The sequence below is a fragment of the Vanellus vanellus genome (genome assembly GCF_965231255.1).
Source record: "Vanellus vanellus genome assembly, chromosome: 23".
NCBI classification, from domain to species: domain Eukaryota; kingdom Metazoa; phylum Chordata; class Aves; order Charadriiformes; family Charadriidae; genus Vanellus; species Vanellus vanellus.
In genome coordinates this window covers 2,425,491-2,452,836 of record NC_138928.1, presented here as the reverse complement: position 1 = coordinate 2,452,836, position 27,346 = coordinate 2,425,491, and the positions used below count along the sequence as shown (strand labels likewise).

The 27,346-nt window shown below is 55.0% G+C and overlaps 1 protein-coding gene and 1 long non-coding RNA gene across 2 annotated transcripts; both read right to left on the bottom strand.

The window, feature by feature from the left end:
• Positions 1 to 65: 65 nt before the first annotated feature.
• On the bottom strand, positions 66 to 20,639 carry TBC1D22B (TBC1 domain family member 22B). Its single transcript, XM_082494463.1, has 13 exons — positions 20,431 to 20,639; positions 15,658 to 15,714; positions 14,383 to 14,696; positions 13,263 to 13,442; positions 12,703 to 12,773; positions 12,126 to 12,254; positions 11,632 to 11,697; positions 10,563 to 10,677; positions 3,584 to 3,690; positions 3,159 to 3,234; positions 2,715 to 2,842; positions 2,386 to 2,481; positions 66 to 1,885 (listed from the first exon to the last, which is right to left on the bottom strand). The coding sequence occupies exons 1-13, from the start codon at positions 20,484 to 20,486 to the stop codon at positions 1,757 to 1,759; spliced, it is 1,524 nt and encodes a 507-aa protein (XP_082350589.1). The 5' UTR covers positions 20,487 to 20,639; the 3' UTR covers positions 66 to 1,756.
• A 1,563-nt stretch (positions 20,640 to 22,202) lies between these two features.
• LOC309680894 lies at positions 22,203 to 26,929 on the bottom strand. The gene is made up of 3 exons (XR_014270005.1): positions 26,785 to 26,929; positions 26,137 to 26,200; positions 22,203 to 22,291 (listed from the first exon to the last, which is right to left on the bottom strand). It is a non-coding gene; the product is annotated as an uncharacterized lncRNA (long non-coding RNA).
• Between the last annotated feature and the right edge of the window lie 417 nt (positions 26,930 to 27,346).

The following is a 27,346-nucleotide window of genomic DNA, read 5'->3' as shown; positions in this document are numbered from 1 at the left end:
AAAATAAAGTAAAAGTCCAAATGCCTGAGAAAAACAACTCCAGGTTAGGGAAGCGATTTCTTGAGACACTGTTTGGAGTTTTATTGGCAACAAGGCTCTGCCTTTCGCATGCTCGGACCCGGCCTCGCAGCCCACTGCCTTTTCCTCACCGGGAATAGCAATAGAAAGCAGAGGGACCGGGAACCTCCGCACCCTGCTGGGATAGCCCACATCGCCCCACGGGAGTGTGGGGAAAAGCCTGAGGTTGCCCAGATCCATCCCCCCACGACCTCCCGCATCCAGCCCTTGGCACGACGCGGACCGTGCCTGCCCGCAGGAAGAAAACGGCCCGTCAAAACATTCACAATTGGTTTGATTTTGATTTAAAAGCAGAGGGTGGCGAGGCCAGCCCGGTCCTTGCCGGCCCCGCAGGAGAAGCCCCGGGAGGACGTGTCCACAGGGCTGGGGAGCACTGGGGGCAGCCAACACCAGATCTGGGACTGTTCCTTCCTGGCAGCACGGGCACGGCTCTGCCCTGCAGCGCACGGAGGGACACAACCAGCAGCTGATGAGTGCGGATACCCTGTTTCCTCAACGTGGCTCTCCCCTGCTTCCCGCTGGCAGCTCCCATCTCCCTTTAAACACCCAAATCCTCTTTGTAGGGGAAGCCTCGAGATACGTATTTCTATCGCATCTCTTCCTGGCAGATCCAACACTGCAAAAAACACATTGGGGCAGAAATACCTGCGGCTCCGAAATGGCCCCCCCGCACCTCCGGAGGGGTTCAAAGCCCTACGCCGCCGTACCCAGACATCCTTCCCCGGCATGGAGAGGATGGGGAGAACAAGGGGTGCACATTATAAATATAAAATCATTATCTGCTACAAACAGAAGACGTATATTGTACATCTTTGACCCATATACACAAGAACACAATATACACAGAACGCCTCGGAGGAGCGGGGGCTTCGCAAGGGGGTTTCGGGAGATGCTGCTCCCCTGCCAGCCCCCCCCGCGCCTCCCCTCTGCACCGGAGGGGGCTGTACCGACAGCACATCAGTCACCGAAAGTCCCGTCAAGCTGGCACGCATCATTCGAACCATGCGTGGATGGAGCTGTGTCCTCCCCGCCGTGCCCGGGAGAGGATGGAGAGAAGGAGAGAGGGCAGGCGCGAGGGGCTCTCTTGCAAACCCACAAAGTGCTTGGGGTCTCCGGACCCTGGGAGCGAAGCGAGGCCCTGAGAGAAACTTCTTGCCCTGCCGCCCTCGGGGGAAGGATTTTCCGGCCAGGCGGGTCTCTGATAAGGCATTTTCATCCGGGAGTTGGAGTGAACGGTGTCGGAAGAGAGAAGGGAGCAGACACAGCAGCGCAGGTGGTGGGAGGTTAACATGAGGCAGCGAAGCCAAGGTGGTCCCAGCCGGACAAGCCCAGGGCAGGGGGTGGAGAGGACAGGAGGGCTTTGTCCTCGGCTCAGTTTATCTGTAAAGCTGCCCCCCATGTGCTCCCCCAGCCCCTTCACGCCTTTCTCCCTGGCTCGAGCCACTGGCGCGACGTGAAATACTGACGGTGGTTGGAGTGGCACATCCAGGTGTATGGAGTGGCAGACAGGCACACGTTAAAAGAGTTAAGACAAGAGTCGATGTGAGCTTTGTACAGCGAGGAGCAGCTCCCGGCCGGAGTGTCCGAGGACTTGGGACGACAAAAATGCCACAGTGATCAGATCGGGCCAGGACGAGGAGGTGGGCACGGGGGAGAGGAGGGAGTTGAGTCCTGGCACCTATCGGCGGTAATGATTGGGGGCGTCTGCAAACATGTACTTGAGTCTGTAGGCTTCAGCGAGCAGGAGTCCAATTTCTTCGTTACCCCAGTGTATCGTGGGCAGGTTTTGTAACAACATCAGAAGGCCCTGGAAGAGGGGAAGGTGCTTAATTTGGGATGGTTGACGGCAGAGTACGGATCCAAAGCAGGCTCGGGGCCGCATGACCAGAGGCAGCAGCACTCAGTAACTTTCGCTCACCACGCTCGCAGCTCTGGAAGGCTCAGAAACAGCATTAAGATGTGCTCGTGCGTAGATGTGAATCAGTGAAGCACCTGAGATGCCTCCAAACCTCTTGAGATAAAGAGTGCTACCACAGTTACAGCCGGACACCAGAAGGCAAACACAAAGGGACTTACCGTGATCAAAGCTCGAGCCCAGGAGAGAGCTGGCATTTGATGTTAGCACCCTCCAGCAGCCCAGTTCTCTGTCCTGAGCGCTGAGGCTCAGAAGTTACTTTTAGGCAAAGATCCTGAGACTCTTTGAGCCAGCTTTGAGATGATGGTTGACTGTGTCCATGCCGGAATCCCAACCAGAGCAATTCCCTCCCCTTTACCCCCAGGGAATTACTCCCAGCCCCAAGGACTTACTTGGAAGTCTTCCTCATCTAGGATCTCCTTTCGCCACTTGATCAAGAAGGCGGCGCAGACGTACAGGTGGAAATGTGAGAATCCTTCTGGCTCCGACTGCGGACAACGAAACTCCAGGTCAGCTCCCGCAGCTCAGCTGGAGCACAACTTCCCTGCTCACAGATGTCCTACTGGGCCACCCATCACCCAACTGGCTATAAATGTCCCAGGGCCACACTGTTTTGTTTCCTTCATCTCCTCAGCTGCAGGGGGCTGCCAGAAGACCTCCATCCCCCCATCTACAGGGAATTGTGACAGGTGACCCGCCAAGCTGGTGGGAGCCTGCGTACCTGGTAGGTGTCCCAGAGGCGGATGGTGCAGCGAAGAGGCAGCTCCCTCATAAGCAGATTGTTCATCCAGCGAAAGGCAAACTGCAGGTATTCGACCTCGTACTTCCTAAAGTGATTATGTACCTGCTCTGAAACAGCACATTTCACTTACATACCTGGGGACCACAGTGCCCCAGCTCCCACACGCGGCACTGCCAACACACCAGCTTTCAAACTCTTTCAGGCTGTGACCTTGTTCTCCAAAATGCCTCCACTCCTCGCCCTGTCCTACCTGGCCAGAAAAATCCCATCCCCAGGGCTTTCTGGCAGACCCGACCCTGCCCTGATTCCATACATGTTGCAGGCAAGCGTCTACCCCTGCCCTGAGGGTACTACTTGCAAAGGGGACCTCTCACTGTTGTGACAAAAGAGCCTCCAACCTGCTCAGATCCCCTTGTCACCTACCATCAATCCGGCTGACTAGCTCCTCCAGGGCTTTGACTTTCTTCTGGATCCCCGGCTGTGCAAAAGTGTAGTTATCCTGTAGGGAGAGGCCATGAGTCAGAAGCAGTAGCTCTAACAACAGCTAGAAATGATCAAAAACAGATCCCCAGCTCCACAGGGAGCCGAGATCACCGTGAGCCACAGAGACACGGCTCTTGAGCACCAGGATCTGCCCGCTGTGAAGTCCCTAGTCAGGACAGTGCCGGCTGGGAAGCTGCAGCATCTTATTTCCTCAGGATTTTACCCCCAGATTTATCTCACTGAAGCAGCAAAACCTCCCTGATGCCAGGACATGCAGTGTGCTCACCCAAACACAGAGAGAAGATAACTACACTGCTACCCCAGAAAGGTGGAGAGAAAACTCTGCGGCCCCAGAAGAGGCTCACCTGTATCCCATCCAGCAGCTTGCTCATGCACCAGAAGCTATCGGCTTCGATGCTCCGTAAAACATCCTGCGACAGGTTCGTCACGTCAAAGTTCTCCACGTCCTCCTCTGCAAAACAGAGAGAGAAGAGCATCAGGAGGACAGGGGACACCAGGGGGCTCACGCGACACACCAAGACGCATTATCAAGCCAAGGCAGGGTAAGTGACACTACAAGGCTTGAGTGGCCTGGCTGGCACAGAGCACAGCGTCCATGCACTGACCTACTTCTCCAACCCAAGTGAAGGGCTGAAGGACCACAAAAGACTCAGCAGCCACGATCTGAACCCAGTCCAGCTCCCCAGGGGACCACAGGAAGGAACCTACAGCTCTGCTGCTGTTGTCACCCCGCTGGGGCGAGGGATGTGCAGGGACAAATCCCCTGGCATGTGGGACCCCTCTTGCTGGAGCCCATCCTGCCTTGGGTGACAGCAGGTCTCTGTGGCACCATAGGGAGAACCCAGAGAGGTGAATCCCTCACTGCAGCCAGAAACCAGGGAAGAAAATGCTGCCCTTGGCCTGGGGTAGCACAAGGGAACTCCGTTCCCATGCCCAGTAGGATTCATCGGCATCATCCCAGGACTGAAGCACAACAGAGGCACCCAAAAAGCAGCTGCCAACTTTGAGGACCCACAAGGAAGAACTGCCAAAGCCTCAGAAACTTCTACAGGAGAGCAGAACCCTCAGGCACAGTTGCAAGGACCCAAAAGTGCACAAACATCATCCTAGAGAAAAAAGACTGTTTTAACTCCAGCACGGAGCCTGACAGCAGGGCAAAACAGACTGCTCAGCTTCATAGAGCTTCTCCTCCTCGAGCCTGGCTGACAGGAGAGCTCCAGCAAACAGAAACAACCCCGTGCACAGAAGAGTCTTGAAAAAGATTTGTTTTTCAAAGCCAGTGAACTGTGGATCTGAAAGCACAAGGGTTAGCGGCAGCTCTGTCCCCAGGGGGTACTCACAGAGTGCAAAAGGCTGCCCTTGCTTTTGAATGGGCTTAGGGACCCCCAGGAAGGGCAGAGGACTCGTGGGTGGCACGGTGGTGATGCTGGCTCTGTTTGGAGCGGAGATCACCTGCTCCAGGCCAGGCTCAACCTTAACCCAGAGGCTGAAGAGGGCAACAGGCACGGGAAGGCAGTGCAAGCTGGGCAGGAGATGCTCAGGAGACACAGGTCTCGCCCTCCTGGCTTGGCTGACCCAGCAGCTCCCTCCCTTTCCTCCTCGGGAGGAGAGCACCCGTCACGCTGCTGTCATGCCGCTAAATCAGATCAACAGATGCCAGGGCTAAACTGGCCCATTTCCAAACCCAGAGGCTCAGAAATCCTAACAAGCGTCTTTGATCTTCCTTGGAAAGAGCAAGAGAGGGACAGGACGAGGCTCGGGGCTGGAGCTGGGCCACCCTCTTGGCTCAGATGTGCCGCAGGGCAGCTGTCGCAGGCTGGCAGTGCTCCGAAAACCAACACGAACAGATCCTGAACACAGGAGGATGGGAAGTGCAGAGCCAGTGACTCCAACACTGCTCCCACCTCTGCCCCTCCTCTGGGCCAGAGCTCAGCTCCAGAGCAAACTGTCACCGGTAGCTTTAGGGACAAGCAAGGGTTTAACCCTGCGTGAATCTGGCAATCTTGCACTGCAGAAAGAGCACCAAAGCTGTTTTCCAGTTGCAGATCGTCATCCAAAACTATCACTCTTCTGCTGGCTTCTCTGCAGCCACTCTCAAGTGTTCCAGGTGATGAGAAAGGCAGGCAAAATCTGTTCCATACCCATCCCCTTCCCTCAGTAACTTCCCCCACAGAGGATGGGCAAGCAAAGGAGTAGGACAAGGCCACACGCACATGGTCAGGACTGGTGGGAGATCCAGGCTCGGGCACACAGGAATGAGCCTCGTGCAGAAGACCTCGCCGCACAGCTCCAGGCAAGAGGACCACCATGGAGAAGGGGATGATGGTGACCCACCCAGGTTATGGGGAACACCCTGCTGGGGACAAGAGGAGCAACCCTGCCAGCACGCTGGTTGTCAAAGCAAAACAGTGGTAGGAGATCCCCAGCATGAGCCAACACGCATTGCAAGAAGCTTTGAAAAAACCCAGGTCTCTGGAGTGCGTGGCTCAGCACAAACATCTGCTCAGCGGCATCATTAAAGAGGCTCTGTGGAAAGGAGTGAGATACTCAACATATGGCTCCGACAGGGACTGAAAAGGAGCCAGCGGCACGGTGACAGCCGCCTGCGGCTGGGCTGGGGGCAGCCAGGACACCGCTGCCAGTGTCACAGCGTGCCCAAGGGCAGCTGGGGCTCGGGGAAAGCAAAGCTCCCCAGTGACATTTCGACAGCCTCAGAGCGGACACAGGAGAAGGGGCATCACAGTCCCACTCGAACCCCGGCCTCAAGCGCCAGGCAGGGCACAGCTTGGAGCAGATCGGAGGAGCCAGGCTCCAGCATCCCACATCCCTGCTTTCTGTCAGGGAGCTTCTATGACTCCCCATATTCTGGCAGCTGGGGTTCAGTGCAGGACTAGACGCCTGGAGAACAGTTAAACCCCATCTCAGCTCACAGCTCAGCACAGTAATGGACAACTCTGCACCGCGTGCAGTGAGCGACAGGTCCAGGGAAAAACCGGAGTTCAGAACAAGGCTGATGTTACAGCCTGAGTTGGGTCAGCCACAATAACACCCAGGTACAAGGCTCCCCTTCCCTTCATCCAAGCTCCCCTTCTGCTCCTGCTTACAGGGAAAGAGTCTTAATTTATCCGTAATTAGGATTTAGTAATAAAGCCAGTTAGGAATGAGCAAGATCAATACCTCCCATGGCACCGCCCCCCTCTACAGACTTGGGGAAATGCAAAACAGGTCCCAAAGCCAGGACAACCCCTTATGCAAGATCTTGAATGAGGGATGGAAGTGGTGTCATACACTGGGAGAGGGTGCAGGGGCCAGTGCTGACACTACCTGGGGGTGCTAAGCTCATTTCTGAGCTCTGTTATTGCCATTTTAAATGCCACCACAAGCCATGAGAGCTGGGAGTGACTCAGTGCAGCAGGAAGGGCTACGGACAGCTCAGCATCCCTGTGCTCTCTCTGATCACCGGGAAAAAAGTGCATATGGTTTCCTCTGGCTGAGGTGTCATCCCTGCCCCAACTCCTCGGATGCCAGACTGTTTCTCTCCATCCTCACCGCTCATACTCTGTCTCCGCAGCGGCACTGGCAGCCTGCGCCCATCCCATCCGGAGGGCAGCAGCAGCAGGCTCAGCTGCTCCTGCAGCCTCGACACCTCCCTCGAGCTATTCCTCACGGCAGCACCAGCTGAAAACCAGCAGCGCTCAGCAATCTGCAGCAGAAGCCATCGATCAGCCAAGAGGAGGAATAGCTCCAGCTACAGAGCTGGCAGTGGCAGGGGCCCAAAGCGCCCATGCTTGCCACCAAGCAGCCGAGGCAGCCGTGTTCGCGCAGGAGGCAGGTAGAGCATCACAGGAGAAGGTGAGGCAGCTTGCTGTGCTGGGGCAAAGGGGAAAACAACAGTTAAATCTATCCCACCTGCCAAGGGCTCACAGCAGTCGGCACAGCACCTGGAAGGAGCACAAGTAATTTTGCATCCAGAGCAGGTGCAAGTACAGGTAAAGCAATGGGTCCAACTGGCGTTGGAGAATGGGCAGGGGAGTTCAGACATGGGGAGTGGAAGCTCTGGGAAAGAGCTGCTTCTCCCTGCTTCAGCCTAACCGGTATATTCTGAAGCTGGTCAAAGGGGTACACACACTGGATTCAGGGCAATCCTCGGAAGGAAGAGGGAAGCAATATCAATGGGACCCTTTCAGCCAGGCCAGGAAGATGCAAGTTAATAACGCACTCATCAGGTTCCCTACGCATCCACAGGAAATAGCTTCCTGCAAATGTTTTCCACTCACTGATCTTTTTACCTCCTTCAGAACCCAGAGAGGCATACACCCTTCCACCCCGCACCTTCTACAGTGAGGACGGAAAGCCACCAAGTCAAAGCCACAGCAGCATGGCCCTGCTCCCAAATCCAGCCAAACTGCTCTACCTACTACCCCAAGCACGCTGTGTCTAATCCCTCTGCACACAAAGGCCTGGGAGTTTGCTGGGTTACTGCTGCCTGTTGGTTGGTTGCTCGTGTGAACTTCAATGAAAGGAAGCTGCCAAATTGTTCCCTGAATGTGTTTGATACGCTACAGACCATCCCCGACCCAGACCACTCACATTTTCCCCAGGGACACACTCTAACCCTTGGTGAGAAGCCAGTCAAGCCCTCTGAAAGGTGTTTTAAGCCGTAGTCTAGTAACTGATAAATAATGAAGACACCATCTACCAGACACATTAATCAACTGATGAGCAGCAAGGAGATTTTAATTGTTGATTTGTTGTCTGCAAAGGCAACGCCTGCCCAAAGCATGGGATGAGGGGTTAGAAGTCTACAGCAAACTTGGAGATGGGGATCAGACTGTTATCAGAGGTGAGACTGCGATGTGAGAAGCCACCAGATCGAACAGCAGAAGACCAGCATGTCAGGCTGGCTGTGTGCTGAACAGCGAACCAAAGCCAACAGCTTGTGAACTCCCACCTCCGCCTGTCAGCTCGGAATCACACACGCACCTCACAGTCCCCGGAGAGCTGCGACGGTCCTGCCGAGACAGCTGCTGTGGGAGGCAGCGCTTCAAAAGCTCCGACAGAAACATCCCAGGGATGACGGTGGGCAACTAAGCAGAAGAGCCAGCTGGCAGCAGAGTGGGTCCCTTCTAGCATCTTGCAGTCAAAAAAACCTCCGCTCTGAAAGGAGAGCGGGGGCAGCAGACCCATGGGGTTTGAGGATGGAGCCAGTGCTGGTGCCACCTTCCCAGAGCCAGCTTTCAAGGAAAGGCGAGGGAAACTTCTGTGCCAGTTGTATACACATCTTTGAATGTGGAAGCACCCTCAGATGTATGAGCCTTCAGTGGCTCTGTGGGCAGGGGCTGCCTGAGCCACACAGATCGTCCCCTTTCCCAGGGGGATACAGCTTGAAGAATACAAGCAGAATTTTCATTGAACACCCATGGAAAGGTGAGTTGTCCCTTCCCACGTGCTGTGCAAGGATTACTAGACCATGCAAGGCCTCTTTCGGCTCTCCTGCTGCAAGGACTCAGATGCAGCGCAGACTTGGCTAATCCAGGGATCCTGAGAATCAGTGATCCAACACAGAGAGCCTCCAGACCTGCCCTGCCCAGCACCAGCTCTTCAGGGGCCCGTCAGCAAAGACGGCTGTAGAGAAGAGCCAATGCTCCAAATCAGCGACTTAAATCCTGTTGCCAAAGGTCTGACACCACACTGAGCACTGCCAGTTCTTTCCCTCGTACATTCAAGGCAATTACTGATCTTGTGCTTAAGCTCCTGGACAGCCAGACTGGGGAGGAGGTAGCCACAGAGACAGCTTGTGACCTAAAGGCTGGCTTTGAATCCCAGAGTGTGGGGACAGAAGATGTGTGATGTTGCTTGGCCAAATTCAACTCAACGGGTCTCATGCAGAGGTTTGTCTTCCACCCCCGCCACCTCCAATGCAAGTTTCAGAAACAGCTGGGAACGGGAAGGCCACATTCAGAAAAAGAAGTTCTCCAGCTGGAAGAGAAAACAGCCCTGGAGGATGGTGAGAAGCACAGTGCCAGCGAGAGACAGACAGCTCCGATGCAGCATGGACTCTGCAGCCACATGCAGAGTTGAGCCCCAACATGGTACAGGACTGCAAGAAGCCACACCAGGTACCTGCAGGTAGCTCTGATGCTTCAGACCAGCTCCCTTCTTGGGTAGGTAACTCATTTTGTGCACAGCTCCACTTCTAACCCAATAAATCAATCCTGAGCAACCAGTCTCTGCCAAAGACTAAGTGCCATCAATGCCGCTCAAGCAATACGGCACAGAAGCCACTCAAAGGGAACCTGCTCAGACCTGACTGGACAGGCTCTTGACCTCCCAGGAAAGGGAATTCACTCCAGCTGGTAGCAAAGCCACATTTCGTGCCATCTCCTTCAGGCTGTGAGGAGCTACAGCACTTCCTAGGGATCTGTCCTGACCACACCAGCTACCACAGTGGAAACCGAGGTGGCATACCTCTTCGCAACATCCTCAGAAGAGGCAGATCAGTACTGGTTTACAAAGCCTTAGGTAGATAGTAGAAGGTTTCCACTGACTTCAACAAGCTTTGGATCAGACCTTAAAAACATTTGTTCAACAGTATTTCTCTGTCATTAATAGAGTCTTATAAATTCCTTTCTCCTCCTCTTTACAGGGAAAGCTAAGAGCCTTTAGGCATAGGGATTAAAGCATCCCAGTGTTAATGTCAACCCCAAAACACAGCTAGAGCTGGAGAAAGAATAAAAATACTATGGGTGGAAATGACTTGATCTCTAGCTAAAAGCAACTGGCTGACATGAAAGCCAAAAGCAGCAGGGAGAAGTCAATTTGCTTTCTGAAACTCTCAGCTTGAGAAACACACCTGTACTAGCAGCACAAGACAGGAATCTTTATTTAAATAGTTTATTTACATTCTCGGCAGGGTCTCTTTATACTTCACTCATTCCTCCTAGAGCAAGAACTAGCTCCAAGCCCAAGCTTTGAGAGCAAGACCCTCCCCTCTCCCAACTCTGTATCAGGGCTTTGCCTACACTCCCTCAACACCTAAAAGACCCCATTCTCCTCCAAGTTAAGTACATTCAAATGCAAATCCACCCTTAGCACTTCAATTTCGGTGGAGCTCAGCCAAGGTTATGAAGCTGAAGTCAATTCAACCAGGCAGCAAAGATCCAGTAAGAGGTCAAGATGCATCTCCAGCCTGGCACAGGCGCTGGAGGACGAACACATCATCCCCTCCAGCAAGCCAAGCTTTCCTGATGCCAGCACTTCACACCATTTCAAACGCTGTGGTGGAGAGGCAGCACTGTGCTTCAAGCAGCAAATGTCACTTACCAACATACTCAGAGAGGAACACAACAAAGAACGGAGTGACCAGGTCATTGATTCCCTGTACATAGCCGCTGGCTGGGTGTCGGATGGCCCAGATAAACAGGATTCTTTCAAAGATCTAGGGAAGAATGAGGGAAAGCAGGTACCTGCATTAGCCGTGCAAAAAGGAAAGGCAGAAAAGCATAACTGCTAAGCTCAGGGAGCAGAGATCATGCGCTGACAGGCTTTTCTGCAGCAATACAGTTAAGATAAGAAGCATACAAGTCCTAGGAGACGCTCCTGTATGATCCACAGAGCCCACACACAAGCCAGCCCACACTTCACAGTACAAGGCAGCCCAGGCTCCTCATCAAAGCCTCTTGAAGAAATGCAGACCCAACTTTTCAAGATCCAGGTGACTTAAGACCCTTCCACCCATAGGCCAGGGCTGCCCATTAGCAGAGCAGCACGCCTTGCTGAACATCACGTGGATGTTCAAGGCTGTTATCCGGGCTCTTTAACCATTGAGCATCAGCCATCAGCACGGTACTCCCAGCAAAACATCACAGATCAGGAGAGTTCTCAACAGAGCAGTCTCCCCTCCAACAACCACTGTGTTATTTCCAGACTGCCCCAGCCCCAGGACACCATGCTCTGACACCACATACACACACTGAGCTTGTTTCTACAGAGGACAGACGTTCACACCTCCTGGCCACCTTCTCAAACCCATCCCTGCCTGGGTTTCTCACATACTGCTTCACACAGAAGAGGTTTCGTAGCAAAACAGAACTGATCTCCTGTTCTGGTTCAAATGCCTCAAAATTGTTTCAAAACAAAAGCTTCAGGTCTTCTACCAACTCTTGGCTACCTCTCGCCATAAAGGAGCTGATCTCATAACCCCTGAGCTCCAAACGCGATGTCTTTCAGAAATGCAGGACAAGACCAGACAGTTTCAGCAGGTATTTGGATCAGGAGCTGTCAGCCAGGGAAGTTTCCCTGCAAAGCTAACTCACTACTGGCAGCGCTGGTCTAACCCCAGTGCACACACGCCGCAAGACAAACATGGGGCAGGAGCTTCCCTCCTCCTTACCTCCTGGACAAGCGGCTGCTGGAAGAGGGGGATGAGTGGGTTGGTCCTTGGAATGTCAATGTGGATCTGGAAGAGAAGGTGGGTTACACATGCCAGTTGTTTCAGGGGCACAATAACTCATCACAGGTTAACAAAGGGGAACCAACCCCTCAGTGTGTGTCCCCCAAGCAAGAGCTGCACTTGCTGACAAGCACACTGAGCGCTACAGACGGCAGCTGCACTGAGAAAATCATCTCCAGTTTTATCTCCAGTTTCCTCTGCTCAGGTGTGGGCAGGTGACCAGAGCTGGGGTCTGAAATGCCATTATTAGATCAAGTTAGGGAAGGCTTAAACTAATACCTTTAAGAAAACGGGCAGAAACATGGTGCCCTGTGCCCAAGGAGAAGACTCCTAATAGCTCTAGCTAGAGGAATTCCTAGCATGGCCCCAACTGCAAGAGGGAGGAAAGGGATACATCAAGGCAGAAAGGCAGGCAACAGGCAGAGGGCTCATACCTGCCGGTATGTGTCTTGATGGTGCTCCTCATTCCGGGAATCGTAATACTGCTGGATGAAGCCAAAGTACTCCTCCCGCTTACGCTGCAAAGTCAGCTTTCGCCGCTCCATGTTTGCAGGGAGATAACCCTGCGGCAGGAAAACCCATGTCAGGGCAGATCCTCTTCCCTCACCACAAACCATCCCCTGAAATCCTGCCAGGCAGCCTGTGCATCTGGAAGCATCAGGCACAGAGACTCAGGAGCTGGGGAAAGAGCTTTCACGGGTTTTGGCTTTCACAGCCTCTGATGCCTTTTCTGACCTTGAGGTAATCCAACTTCATGGGATTCAGTTTCCCAAAACAGAGCAAACCACATGTTCCCAGCACCACTTTGGGCTTTGTGCTCAAGGAGGCTGTAACAATTACACCAATTACACTCCCTGAGCAAAAAAAAAAGTCCCTACAGCTCACCCATAAGCTGGGCACACATACAGCATAAGCAAACCCGGTTATGGGACACACGGAGGTTTAAGGGTGCATGTCCCTGGCTCAGCACATTTTCCCCCAAACTCCTGTGTCACAGCTCCAAGTACTCACTGAGAGGAGACGCCACGTCACGGGCCGGACCTCTCTGGGCACACCAGGCCAGCTGCATTTCCTCAGCTCATCTGCAAACGGACAGTGGTGGCAATGGATTAGATCCTAGGCACGTCCAGGAACCACTACACCTAGAAGGAGAGGAAAGCCCAGTCTGCTCTTGCAGGCTCTGGAGACACTGAGCCTCCAGGAAGGCTCCACATTTGCAATGACTGGGGATGCGAGTCTGCAGCAAGGGGAGCAGAGATGCCTTCAGCTCAGCCTGGGCACAGGACTGGTGGCTGCAGGGGCTCCAACGCACAAGAGCCTGCGTTCTCATGCAGAGCCCAACAGCCCCCAGTGATCATAACGATCATTTGCGAGATAGAGAAAGACTGGAAAGGGACAGGCAGCTGGTGAAGGACATAACCATCCGCCAACAGAGCAGTTTGTGCAACTATCCCACTTGGAGCAACTGCAGGTAGTCATTTTATCCACTCTGGAGCAGACCTGAAGCAGGCACCAGCCCCCCTCTGACTTCCCCTTCCCACTCGCAGGCACCCCTGTTTTGCCCCACTCACCCAGGTCCGTGTTGTGGCTGGAAAGGAGTTGCCGGAACTTCTCCAGGCGGGTTTTCTCCCTCACTGTCATGGGGGGAGCACCTGAAGCATTTTGGTCAGAGATTCGGGCGACGAGTGGAATGACGGGCCGAAGGGGAAGGGACTGCTGCTTCTGAAGGGTGGTCCGCACACAGGCCTCCTCTGCAAGGAGCAGACGCTGCAGTGAGGTGGGGAAGGAGACTGCACCTCTCCAACCCTACCTCGCCCCTCTGGCCACTGTCAGTGACCTGCCACTGCAGACTTCACCCTTCTCTTCCCCAGCCCCAGCAAATAGAGCATTGCTGGCCCACTCTGAGGGATCAGCCAGTTCACAGGCATCTGTCATGGCTCTTCCATCACTTCCCCCTGTTTCTGCTTCCCTTTATTCCTCCTGCATCCAGACACCTGGCTGCCAGGGAACCAGACCTCTCCCTTCACATGGGAAGCCATGGGCAGAAGGATACAGGAGACGAGGTAGAAGGACCCCATGAGAATCCCAGAAGAACTGACCTTCAGATCTGCCCTGCTCGTCTCTGATCTAAATAGCGGTCAAACTAATTGCTCGCACAGAGAGGAGGAGGCGGCGACAGGCTGCCAATGCCACCTGCTGGCAGCAGGGACCTGCTGGATTACTCTCAGAGCACAGGCAGCCATCTGCCTGTGACAAGGCAGAGCAAGCAGGGGCTGATGCTGCCCAGTTCCCTGCCCAAGCTGTACCGACCTGGGCTCTACAGGGCCTCATCCAGACCTTTGCCAAGAGCAGCACACAGGGCCACAAAGGAAGCAGAAGGTGAGCAATCCCAAGCACGAACTTAAATATCTCTCCAAAATCCCTTAGCACCGAGAACATGGGATCCTCTGGGACAGACGTGCCTGTTTGCAGGATATTGAGCAGCAGAGGAGACTGAAGCATTAAGGCCAGGACTCCAGAAATGGCTCCTTGGAGTGCAGGATGCTAGAAGGAGGCGAAAGCCTCTGTTGGGCTTACAGGCTGTGCAACGACCTCTCGCTCATAACATGCGAGTAGCAGCAAGCGGCTGAGTTCAGCAGTCAACCAAGGAGAGTACCAGAGCAGGAGGCTGCTCATGAAGACGGCTCTTACCAGATGTCCTGGAGAGCTGGGCCTCGCTGCTGGACTTGATGACCTTGCAGTTGGTGGGCATGTCGCTGAGAGTGGACTGGGCTCGCTCGGGTTTCGCCCGCAGCTTGCTGTGGTTCTCCAGGACCTGGGCTGCCGTGGCCTTGGCCACTTTAGAGTTCAGCGTTTGCAAAGAAGAGGAGGAGGAAGAGAAGTCCTCATCTTCATCATCACCGATATCCCAGGCATCACTGGTGTTGCGGGCAAACTCATGAAAGCTGGAGGCCTTCTTGCTTTTCATAGGCAGCGCGTTGGCCTTGGAGCGGTCCTTGATGAAGCTGGGAGCCAGAGAAAAACAGAATCAGAGCAATGCTGTCAGACGAGTCCATTTTCTTCCCTTCCCTATGTCCTCACTCTAACCAGCCGGTCCCTTTTTCCAGTTTCCCCCATTCCTCCTCCCAAACCTAAGGAACGTGTTAAGTCTCTCCGGGCTGCCTGCTGCCAGGAGGCAGAGCTCGAGCCGGTACGACAGCAGGGCACAGAGGCCACAGTGCCCGCAGACGCTGGAGAGGCGCCAGGATTCCCAGCTCAGAAGGGCAAAGGGGAGGAGAGGTATACAATTCCTCCAGCTCTGCCTGCCCCCACCCTAGAGAAAACTGGTAGATTAACACCCAAAGAAAAAAAGCCTTGCAACCTGGGGAGAGGCATGTCAGAGGTTAGGCGGAGACGGTCTGCGCTCGTGGACACCCCCGATACAGCTGCGATGGCTCCCAGCAGACAGACCAGCCTGGTTCTTTTCTCAGGCACAGGAGGAGCCTTCGCATTTACCCTTAAGCTACAGGAGTCAAAGTCCACCACCTGAAGCGTCACAGAAAAGGGGAAACCTTCACCGCTACACAGCGTGAGATAGAGACAAGGAGGCAATTCAGATCAGCTCTGCCTTTTCCTGCCGGGAAGGGTGATGCCATTCTGCACGTTCGTGGCTGCCGAGCAGCTTTACCTCCCCTTCCCTTAATTCTTCTGTCTCCAAAAGGGAGCAGAGGGTTCAGACACCATTGCTAAAAAAATAGACCTTTGGCGTGGCTGGTACAATATGGATTTCTGGCCATAAAGGGAGCCAGCAGATAAGCTTTCCCTGCAAGCTTTCGCACAGCTCAAGACAGCACTGTACACCACTGCTGCCCTTCTCTTCCAGAACATCACAGTGCCAGAGGATGCTGGAGACCTCCACCTACTGCAGGACTGAGCCAAAAACCTGCAAAGCCTCGTGGCCTGCATCTCCAGAAGATAAACACTTACTGTTTGGTGAGCCGGGGATCCAGCGGAGGATGCTGTGCTCCATAGACAGGTTGAATGCTGTAGGAAGAGGATAGAAAAAAAAAAAAGAAGATAGTGCAAAAAGCTACAGAGCACCCACAAATAATCTCCTCAGCCTAGACTGGGGTCACACTTCTTGCCTGCTGTCAGAAGCTGAATACAGACCAAAAGCAACTTCAATAACCTTCTGTCCTCAAAGCCTTAGATCCAAAGTTCCACATTCAGATGAAGATTTGTTCTTTGCAGCAGCAAAGAGAAGCCTTGTTTAAACTCTTAGCAGATCCCAAATCCCAGCTCAGGCTGGAGACAGCCTCTTTTCTGCACCACTGATTCACTCTAAGCGACCACATGTCTTGGTGCCCCTGCCTTTCACACTGACGTTCATTCTCTTTTCCATCAAGGAGATTTCCAGGTTTGGAAATTCATGCTTCCGAGCCCTGCGGGACAGGGAAAGGACTCTAGCCAGCGACACCAGGGCTCTCCACAATGCAGTTGAGGGTTTGAACCTCACGCTGGCTCTCAAGCTCGTAGCCAATGCTACGGCAAAGCTGCCTCTGGTATAGTACACAGTTTGCTCGGGTCCAAATCCCAGCTTAATCAACTGCTTCCTATGTGGCCTGAAATGAGTCACCACGTCTCAGTCCCTCAGCTCGCCTCCCTGTGGAGTGGGACAGGGAGCCCGAGAGCTGCAGGCACTACGTGGGGAGCATCACCTTGGAGAGGAGCTACTAGACAAGCGCTCATCACCAGTTTTACAGGCTCTGGAAACGAGACAGGGATCCTGAGTTATTACCTCCATTTGGGTAACTATTCACAGCCACCCCACCCTGAAAAAACATCTCTGGAAAACAAGTCCTCCCCATCCCCTGGTACACAGCACGGTCCCGCATCCCACAGCGGAGACAAGGACCCATTCAGAGCTAGCACACAAGGGACAGGCTCCTCTTGGGTCAACAGAGCTGGCTTGGTTTCCAGGAGCTGCAGATGGTGCCCGGCAGTAAAACGAGCAGAGCCCAGGCGTGTAGGAGGGGGACGGCAGCCTGGTGCAACTGGAAAGCATGCTGGGAACCAGTTGATGCTGGGGAGGCGGCAGCAACAGGCCCAGCTGGCAGGGGAGAGATGCAGAGATCCGGGGCAGAGGCTGGAAACAACCACAGCATAGAGAGATCCTGGTGGTGAAGCCCGGCAAGGGGTGGGCTCCCCGCTGGAGCAGCCACCCCGCATAGCTGGAAGCGCTGAAAAGGCTCACTGTGTTTACCCACCAGCGATCAAGCCCAGGAACGAGTTTGCTGACTAATTAGCATCTAGGAGTCAGGACAGCTATTAAGCAGAGGCACCCCCGTGGGTGGGCATAGCAAGCAGATTATCGGGAGTAAGAAAAACAACCCCTCCAGATCAGCACTGCTTCCCAGTGACTCATGGCAGCTCCTCACAGAGCCTCTCTGATACCCAGCACCAAGCTCGCACCGTCTCGTGACAGCATTCACAGCACTGCTCCTCTCTGCGCCGGGATCCACGCGTTGCCAACGGGTGACCGCTTTGATTCATGTGCAAAGGCCTGAACTTCACAAGCCAAATAAACGATGTGTGTTAGAGATAGAGGAGGGGATGTGGCAGCCAGCTCTGAGTGAGGAAACCCTTTCCGGGGGCTCTGAAGCAATCAGCTGATGCCTTCACTGGCTAACGGCTGATACAACAGCAGAGGGTCCCACCTCCCAAGCAGCTCTTTTTAAAGAATTTGAACCCGGGCTCCCCCAAACAAAGCATCCCAAGCCGATCTAATTGCACAGCCCATCAGCCTGTGCTCCCACACAAGCGGCTGAAGATGACAGTCTTGTTTCCAGCAGGCTGCAGAGGCAGGGCTGAACACCACCATCCTACATCAGTGAGCTCAAACCGCTGCATGAAGCAGGTTCTCCCCATGTTTGTCTCATCTTTGCTGATTCTCCACCCCATACACCTGTGTGAAAGGTGCAACAGGCTGGACAGGAGTGAAAATGCTCTGAAGTGCGCAACAGGTGACTTCTAAGATACACGAGCACATGCACAACTGCCAAACACCATGTTTGTGCTGTAGCATCTGTGGTACCCTCGATGTCTGATCCCTGTCTTTCAGCTCACGTGCCTGTGGCTGACTCCCAGCAGATCCTACAGCTCCACACAAAAGTGCATGAGCACATCCTACCAACAAAACTGAGGCATGGGAGCAATACCACCAAGTGATGCTCAGCAAGTTTATTTCCTCACTCTTGTCTGGTTTTCCCTGATGCAGCTTGGGCAGATGAATCTGCTGTCTCCAAATTTAACTCCCTGCCTGAAGGCATCTTTGCCTGACTTTTCATGGACAGAAAGCTCAGGGCAGGCACTGCTTCTCAGCAAACACACCACTGGGTCAAGAGCCGAGACCTAAGCTGACATGGTGCTCCCAAACTGCCTGGAGGAGTCCCCTGTCCTGTCTCAGTCTAAGCAATTTGGGACAGGCATTTCTTGTTACCCATATGATCACTGTCTGGTACAGGGGGTGACCGACAATGTCTGGTACAACAGCTGCGATATCTGCGTTACACCACTCATGAGGAGACCGTTGCAGGGTGCGGGTTATTGACACCGCAGCAGAAAGCGCATCCATGAAACCTCAGTGCTACTTCAGACACAGAACACATTTATTCCTAGCAGATTCTGTTTCTCCCCTTTTAAAACAGCATTTAAATACCCCCCTCTGCAGCCTGGCTGCCCATCTGCCTAAAGAGCAGGAAATAAACAATCCACGGCACAGGGTAACACACTAGACCAACCTGCCAATTCCCAATGCAAAAACCACAGGGCAGTAATGGAAACGTGAAACAACATTTACTAGTTCTACCACTGTAAGTCTACAGGGAAAAAACACCAACTAAAAGCTAATAAAACTCAGTGACCAAATCCACAAAGTGTCATGGCAAAGGAAACTAACACAGTCTCCAAATCTTTACAAAGCCTCCCTCTGCCAGCTTGTCAGGGCAAAGAAAGGAGAGAGCCAAGAATCTGTACGGGAAGATCTCTCAGAGCTCAGACAAAAAAGAAGGAGGGGAGCTTCGTGTCTAGCGATCATGGATGCAGCACGTCCCACCTCCACCTTTCATGGTTGTATTGCCCAAGAGCTGTCAGTAGCCATCCCTGGAAAGGACCGGCATGCAGAGTGTTTGGAGGCGGTAACCAGGCTCCTGGACAGCAGGATATCTGCCAAGCAGCCAGTTAGGAGCAGGGGAGAACTTTGCCAAAAACTTGACGTTGGAGTGTATTGTCAGGCAGGACCGGCTGCCTCCCAGACCGGTTCACCTGGTTTGAGCTTTCCAAGCTGACGCTTGAAGTCAACCACTGCAGAAGAGAGATGCTGTCTAAGACCACCAGCTGGAAGCATGGCCGTGACCTCCGGGTAAGGGATGGGAACCATCGGGAGACAAAATGACCCAGGGAAAGCACAGCATTTTCTTCCCCCATGAGCTGAAAAGGAGGAACATGCAGTGCTCATTGCTTTCGCTTTGCTTGCCACAGACCTGGATCGTCCCACCAACCTGAGGGAGCCGGCACAGCGACAAAGAACCGAGTGAAAGCACATTAGAAAGAGAGATTTAACTGGCCCAGCAGGATTTAAAGCCAACTAAGCATTTCAGACTTCATCTGCACACCAGGAGGGGAAGGGCAGGGTTCAGATAAGGCAAACGAGAGCAAACGTGAGGAGCACCAGACAGGAACAGCACTTGTGAAAACCTCCCCAGAGAGGTGGGTGTCCTCTCCCCATGGGAGCCTTGTTCCCAAGGCCTTGTAAGGAGCATCTCTATCACCACCACCAGCCTTTTCTCCCCAAACACCACTTAAATCAGACATTTCACTTGTTTCTCCCATCCTCAGGTGAGTGCAAGTGCCTTGACAGGAACCAGGACATCACAGAGGAACCGAAGCAGGGGAGGTGCACACAGAGAGCCCCCACAGCCCCTTGTATTGAGTAGAGGTGGACCAAAAGTGACACCCCGCATAGGAGAGGATAACAGGGGGAGCACATGCGTTGGCAGTGGCACCTGTTTGGGACAGAGTTGCTGCCACCCAAGGCGACACCTCTAAGGCCTTCGGAAAAGAATGAGGTTTCTTCAGTATCTATGGAAAGGAGAACGGTACAGCCTTTGCTCCGAGGCCACCCCAGGGGGGCCTTCAAAGCCCTGAGCCCCTCCACCCTGCTTCCCGTGGGGTGGAGGGTGCACACAGGGACCCCCACACAGCCTGCCCTGCCCTACGGATGAGGGGACAATCCTGGTGCTACCCATATCCCTTACACAGGGGGGGCTTCCTCCAGCAAAGCTCACCTGTCCCCTTTTGCAGGGGGGAACCTCGGGGGCCCCAGCCAGCTCCCCTGCCCCATAGCCGGGATAGATACCCCTGGTATACCCCCTTCCCCCTGCAGGGGGGGTACCCTGGGGTCCCCAACCCCATAGCCAGGGTTGATACCCCTGGTATCCCACCCCTTGCAGGTGGTCCCCGGGGGCCCCCAGCCCCACAGCCAAGGTTGGTACCTCTAGTATCCCCCCCCTTGCAGGGGGGTCCCCAGCCCCATAGCCAGGGTGGGCGCCCCTGACAGCCCTTTCCCAAGGCAGAGGGACTGCTCCAGCCTCCCCACCCACCGCCCCCCAGCTGGAGGAGGGCTGCGGCCCTTGCACCCCTTCCCCGAGGAGCAGGAGCAGGGGCGGGGGCCGGTACCGGCCGGGCCGGGCCTGTGCTTACCTGCCCGGCAGCTTGGCGCTCCGCTTCCAGAACTGCCTGCCGCTCTCGGCCGCCATGGCGGAGGAGAGGGGAGGGGCGGGCCCGGCCGGCCAGCCAGCGAGCGAGGGAGCGAGCCCACCGGCCGGCCGGCCCCGCGGTGCAGCGGCGGAGCGCGGAGGAAGGCGACGGCCCCCCGCAGGCCGCCTCACCGCCACCCGCCCGCAGCCCCCGGCGGCGCCATCTTGGGTCCGGGCGGGTAGAGCGTCGCCATTGGCTGCTTCGAGCAAGGCGTTGTGGATCGGCCAATCGCGAGCTGGAGGAGGAGTGACGTATACAAAGAGGAGGGGCGGGCAGGGATGGGGCGGGGCTGTGCGAGGCGGGCGAGACCAGCTGGGGGGGGGGGGGTTAGGAGCAGATAATCCATCCCGCCATGGGCGGGGGGAGGCTGAAGCAAATCACTAGCGCCGAGAGGCGCGGAGTGGGGCGAGAGAGCGGCGCTAAGGTGGCGGGGCCTGCGTGGGGCTGGGGACACGGGGAGACCCTGCAGAGAGGAGGGCGAGAATGGTTAACCACCGCCCCGGGGAAGGGGAGAGACCATTCACGCTGCGGGTGTGGGGGGGGACACGCCCAGCGAACACCTGGGCGAAACCATCTGCAGAGGGAGGGGGGAAGCGGGTTAAACCACCCATGGGGCCGCGGGGGGCAGCGGTGGGCAGAACCATGCGTCGGGTGGGGGGGACACACTGAGAGGTGACAGGGCCGGGCTGGGGCCCGCTGGCACCCGCGGCTGGCATGGTCCCCGCAAGGACTCGGGGCCATTTGGGACCATTTGCAGCCCCCAGCGGAGCCCTGATGATGGGGTGTCCCCTCATAGTGGCAACCAGGGTGAGGGGGGAGCCGCCATGGTGGGGCAAGGTGTGAGGTGAGGGAGGAGCCGCCATGATGGGGCAAGGTGTGAGGTGCAAGCGGTCACCCCTTGAATAAACAGGGATAAACTGGGGGAAAAAAAAACACAGACGTCAAAAAAAACCCACAAACTTCCCAGGTGACATGGGACCCTGCCAGCCCCTGAGGCGCTGCCATCCCCCTCATGCCCTGAGGAGAAACCCCACTACAGGAGTGGCTGGCAGCCACCGTGCCTCAATGGCGCCGGGTGTGGGCAGAGTAGGACAGGGCCTGCTGTAACCGGCGTCCCATGGGGAGATGGGGACCTCCTACTCCTGGGGGAAACGTGCGACAGTCCCATGTGAATGAGCAGCCGCCTCTTGCACCCAGGCCGCCGGCATGGCTGTGCCCCACATGGGTCAGTTCCTCACGAGGCACCAGTTTCCCCTGTTTGCAAAGGGCAGGGCAATGGCAGGAGGGGAGCTGGGCGTCCCTTGGGGTGTTTCAGGCATTGGGGACATGGGCAAAGGGACAATTATCACCCTCAGCTCAGCCTCCCGGCCAGGGTTGAACACACAGGGCTCTCGCCATCCCCTCAGGGTCGGGTCCCGGCTCTCGGTGGGGTCATGGCTCCCACTGAGCGCTTAGGAAGAGGCTTGGGGAGCGGGAGGGTCGGGAACGCTCAAAAAAGGGGCAAAAAAATGAAAAACCAGGCACGTTTCTGCCAAACCCTGCTGTTTTGGGAGGACGGGGCTGACGGCAGAGGGCGGCACAGGCTCGTCGCTGGCGCCTCGCCACAGGGCCCGGCCTGGCACCGGGGAGCGGAGCCCTGACCCCACCTGCTGCTGCTCCTTCATACAATCACAGAATCAATAATATCTGGAGGTGGAAGGGACCCTCTCCGCCAGCTGCTCCCGAGGTCCAGGGACATGTTTCAGGTGGCAGAGTGAGCCCAAGACCGTGGCAGCCAGCACAGCATCTCCGGCAGCTTTCGATTCTGAAGGAGAACGAAAGCCGAGAGAGAGAGGAGTCAGTTCCTTTTCCCATCCTGAAGCTGAAGCGGAGAAGGGAAACTAAAGAGCTGGCAAAAATAGAGCATTTCGAGGTACCCAGCTGCAGGGAGGTCACTGCCCGCCTGGTCAGGAGGTGCTGTGTAGGAATAGCAAAGTTTCCAGAAAGGGGCTGGTCCGTCCTGGGTGGAAACTGCCTACAGGAGAGCTGGGGAAGGACTTTTTACTTGGGCATGTAGTGATAGGATGAGGGGGAATGGCTTTACACTAGAAGAGGGCAGGTTCAGATTGAACGTTGGGAAGAAGTTTTTCACTTTGAGGGCGTTGAGGCACTGGAACAGGTTGCCCAGAGAGGCTGTTGAGGCCCCATCCCTGGAGGTGTTCAAGGCCAGGCTGGACGTGGCCTTGGGCAACCTGGGCTGGGGGGAGGTGTCCCTGCCTATGGCAGGGGGGTTGGAACTCGATGATCTTCAAGGTCCTTTCCAACCTAAACCATTCTATGATTCTGTGATTCTATGAAACGCCGCTCCTTCCACCCAGAGTTAAAACCCTGTGGGCTACAAAGGGTGACAAACAGGGTTATCACACATCACTTCATCCTGTAGCATGACTACAAACTCTGAGAAATGGAAACAATCCCACATGGGAGTGGCAGTCCTCGGTGTCGGTGGAAGGCTGAGTATGCTGGAGGGTCTGTCCATCTGTCCTGGAGTCATTTTCAGCGTCCGCACATCCCTGCAAAGCCACTATCAGATGCCTGCATCCCCTCGATCTTGGCGCGGTGGGTTGGTTTTGCTGTTCCTTCTCAGCCTGAGGGATAGATCCTCCTCCTCGGAGTTTTCCCTCCCGCTTTTCCACAGCAATTCACGCATCATCTTCTCGTGCTTCATTTATTGGCTTTATCAAAGACTTTGTTTGGAAACACCCAGCTAGGGAAACAGGAGAGTGACCCCTCCACCCTGGCAAGGGAAGGTGTCTCATTGTCTCCGCTCTGCCCACACCCTGCTCCTGTCCCCAAAAGGAGAGAAAACACACCCGGAGAATGGGGGAAAGGACTGAAATCCAAGTCCTCGGCATCCATGGCTGCGCTTTGATTGCTGTCAGTCCTCAGCTGGTGACAGCAGGAGCCAACCTGGGCCAAATTGAACAAAATCAATGTGCTTTGGGGGGGGGGAATCTACATGCACCCATGTGCCTGTGTGCACCCACGCACACACAGAGATGCTACAGCGAGCGATCTACTACGAGTAGTAGCCTGGCACCGAGATTACGGCTGCCGTGGCACATCCGTGCTGCACGGTTGGCAGCGTGGGGGCGGTTTCCGTTGGGGTCGGTACCGATGGCTTACGAGGCTGCGTGTGTGTGCCAGGGGGCCCAGCCCTGCCTGCCCATTTTGCAGGGGGAAAGATGAAGAATTTAATCAGGGGTTGACCTGAAATGATATTTTGCTGCTTCTGTTTTTCTCACAGGTTTTGCAGCGGGGTGAGATCTCCGTTGCTGCAACCCGCTCACTCTTCAAATTCACACGTGTGCGCCTGTGTGTCATTTCAGGTTAACTGAAGCGGCTGCTTCAATTTGAAACAGGAGCTGCTGTTTCATTTTTCGGGTCACTTAACTCCCTCCTGACTGTAATAAACACGGTGATTAAGGACACAAAAATATTACTCTGGAAGAAGGGGACCAAAAACTTGGAAAAGGATGAAAGAAACACTGATTACCCCTTTTAAAATAAAATATTTCTTTAACTGAAACTGCTAAATTCGACTCAACTTTACACACCGGAAAGGTTTTGTGGTTGTTTTAGTTTTTTTTTTTACAGTGAATAAAGTGTTTTTTCCTCATGAAAACCCCCACCAACTCTCAGGCCAAGCAGTGCAGTTTCGATGTGTCACGGAGGCAGCATTAGCACAGATCCCACTCTAGGGAAAGTCAGTGTAAACCCCAAAACAGCAGATTCTGGTCTCCAGCAGGGCTCCAGGTGCCTGAAACCAGCACCTGGCCCCCCTCGCCCTCACAGCATGGGGTTTTTTTTTTGGAGGAGGTCGGGGAAGGGACACGTTTCGCCCCAGGTTCATGCTGAGAGGGTTGCAGGGCTTTGGTCTCAGCTCCTGGAGGACTAAATCCCCTGCCCAGGGGATGTGGGGACATTGGAGGTCTGAAGCTCAGAGCTCCTCCGTGGCTGGTCCCAGCCCGAGGAGGGATAGGGCAGGGAAAGGCAGACAAGCCCAAGCTGTACCGCAAAAGATCTCCAGCGAGTTGGGACACCGTGCCCCAGTTTCCCCACATGCCCCGTGGAGATAATGCTATTGCCGCACAGGCCATCGGCAAAGCACTCGGAGACTGACTTCCACAAGGCTTCATTACCGGGGAGCTGCAGCCCTGGGACACCTGGTTTGCTGATAATTCACCTCCTCCTAAGGCAGGTGTTTAAAATAGCTCCTGTGAGTCACTGTGCCGAGAAGAGCCAAAGGGTTTCAGACACCACCTCGGAGGCAGCTGGATGTTTTCTTTGTGACGGGACACGGGGTGAGATGCCACCTCTGAGTCTCCAGTTCTTCAGGTCCTTGCGGCGAGCCTGGCCCCTGCTCCCTGGGCGGCTTTTCTCCTCTGTGCTCATCTGTGTTTTTCCAGCCGTGGCAGATCTTTGGCTGTTGCTCATCTCCCATTCCCAGAAAGGGAGATGGAAAATAAAAATATCCCTTTTGCTGTGGCTCCAGGCTCCCCTGACTGGTCCTTTCTGCATCACCAAGCACCTTAGCTGGAGATGGATGTGTATGGGAAGCCACAGGTGTGATGAGTGCTGGCCCTTTGCAAGTCCTGTCATCCACAGGGACACCAGTGCTCCCAGAGCAGGAGGTCCAATGGTCTGAAATCTCATCCCAGTCCTGCTCCATCATTTATTTTTTTCCCCATTTTCTGAACTGTGGGTGCTTCCCCTGCTGACACCAGTGATCAATAAAAAGTCGTGAAAGGGAGGTGGGAGATGCTGGCTCTGAGTCACTTCCTGCTGGATAACTGTCTTCATCCTCTCCTATCATAGCTGACAGCCCTGAAGGGCAGTGAACGTCCCCTCATCAAGGAGGCAACGAGGGGCGAAAAGGCCTTTTCCTTTCTTCCAGCCCCTGTGTGCTGGAGTCACTTTGTTTCTGCCTGTTGCTGATGATTTTGTCCCTGCTGGGCCCCCATGCCACGATGCCACGGTGATGGGCAGCATGGAAGGGAGCAACAGGCAGCCCATGCTGTGGCTGCCCATCTTCAGATCTCTCATAACATCTACTGTGGTCCTTTCCCTGTGGTACCCAAATCTGGTGGCTCTTGGCCTTGTGAAGGTGTTGCTGCCCAGGAGGGCTGGTGCACAGGGGATCAAACATGCACCGATCCTTCTCCAACACCCAAACCTTGGACGCACCCTCTCACCCTGGCAGGATAGAACGGTACCTGGGTAGCAGGATCTTGCCAGGGGAACACGATGGCACCGTTCCCCTCCTGCAGCACAAGCCCAGCGAGGACAAAATCACCAGCAACAGGCGGAAACAAAGTGACTATCAGTACCCCAGCCCCGTGCTGGACCTGCTCGGCCTTTCTGCGGTGAGTTTTCTAAGAAACGCTGCAGCAGTTAGCGAGTGTTTACGGGAAGGGTGGGCCGAGCTTAGCCTGCAGCCGGAGTGGCCGCGATAGCGATTCGGTGGTGCTGGGGGGGACGGTGGCTGCTGGAGGGGCTCGGGCTCCTTGCGGTAGCAGGCGGCTTGCGTGGCAGGGAGGTTTGCTTTCGTGTAAGAGCAGCTTCCCGGATGGTCCGGGGGAAAAGCGAGAGAGGAGGTTAAATACAAACCACATCTCAAAATAGGTCTGAACTTTGAAGGCGTTTGGAGCTGTGCTTCCTGCTTCTAGCAGCCCTGAGGAGGAGATGAAAGATGCAGCTGAGTTAAAAAAGAAAAACAAATAAAGAAAAAAGCAAACCGAATTAACACTTTCTGCCAAAGGCACAGCAGTGACACAGCACGCCAGGTCACCTACAAGTCTGGGACGTGGCTCCAGGACCCTCTCCGATAGCAGTCCCATGGCTCGGAGAGCGGTGCTGGCAAGCCCAGGGTGAGCCAGGGAAAGGGATCGCTCCCTGGGCAAGGGCTTTAAGCAAGAAAGCCATGGGGCAAGCCAAGGAAATCCCTACTCCAGGTCAGATCTGACCGGGGGGACTTGTAAAGTAACCTGCAGAAAGGGAAAAGTGCCCCTTCCTTGGAGCAGACACAGCCCTGTGTGCACGCAGCAGTGGGTGCTCCACGAGGTCAAGCGTGACCAGAACTTCAAAATTCAGCACATGAAATTAATTAAAAAAATAAAAATCTCAAGAAAAAAAAAAAAAAACCCAAAACAAAACCAAACCAACACAAGAAACCCACCACCCCTGAAGCCGAAGCGCCATGGAGCTGGGAAGTGGGGTTTGACAGTTTGGAGGGTAAAAGCTCGAGCAAAGTGTTACCGCTGCTGACTGATAGCGACCAACTTCTGGTAATCTGAAGATCGACTTCCTCTGGCTCCGTGTTGGCCGCAGCCGTGCTGGAGGTGGGGACAGCCCGCCGGCGGCTTTCTTCACCCACCGGCACCCAGCATGCAACACCCGCTCGGCGCCAACAGAGCCGGAGCAACAGGATCTGCCTTACCAAAATTGAATTTGGCTGACAACATCCGGCATTTCGTAAGGCTGCTTTGATGTTTGTTTACTCGCTGTCTCCAGCACATGCTCTGCACCAGCCTGCGGATGAATGGGAAGGCAAAGGGCTCCACACCCCTTTGATCTCTCCCAGGAGACCCGGCAGGAGCTGTCGGTGCTGGAAACAACCCGCTGAGGGCCGGATCCAGCCTTCCCCATGGTGCTTTCAGCTGGCTGGTCCTGGTTAACACCACTCGGTGAGTCTTTGGGTGGGAGCTTTGGAGTCAGTCTCGGCTGCAGATGAACTGGTGGTCCTCACAGTGGCCACGGTGTGGTCACTGGTACCCCACATGCTTGCCGCATCCTTCATCCCACCCCGCAAGAAAGGGAT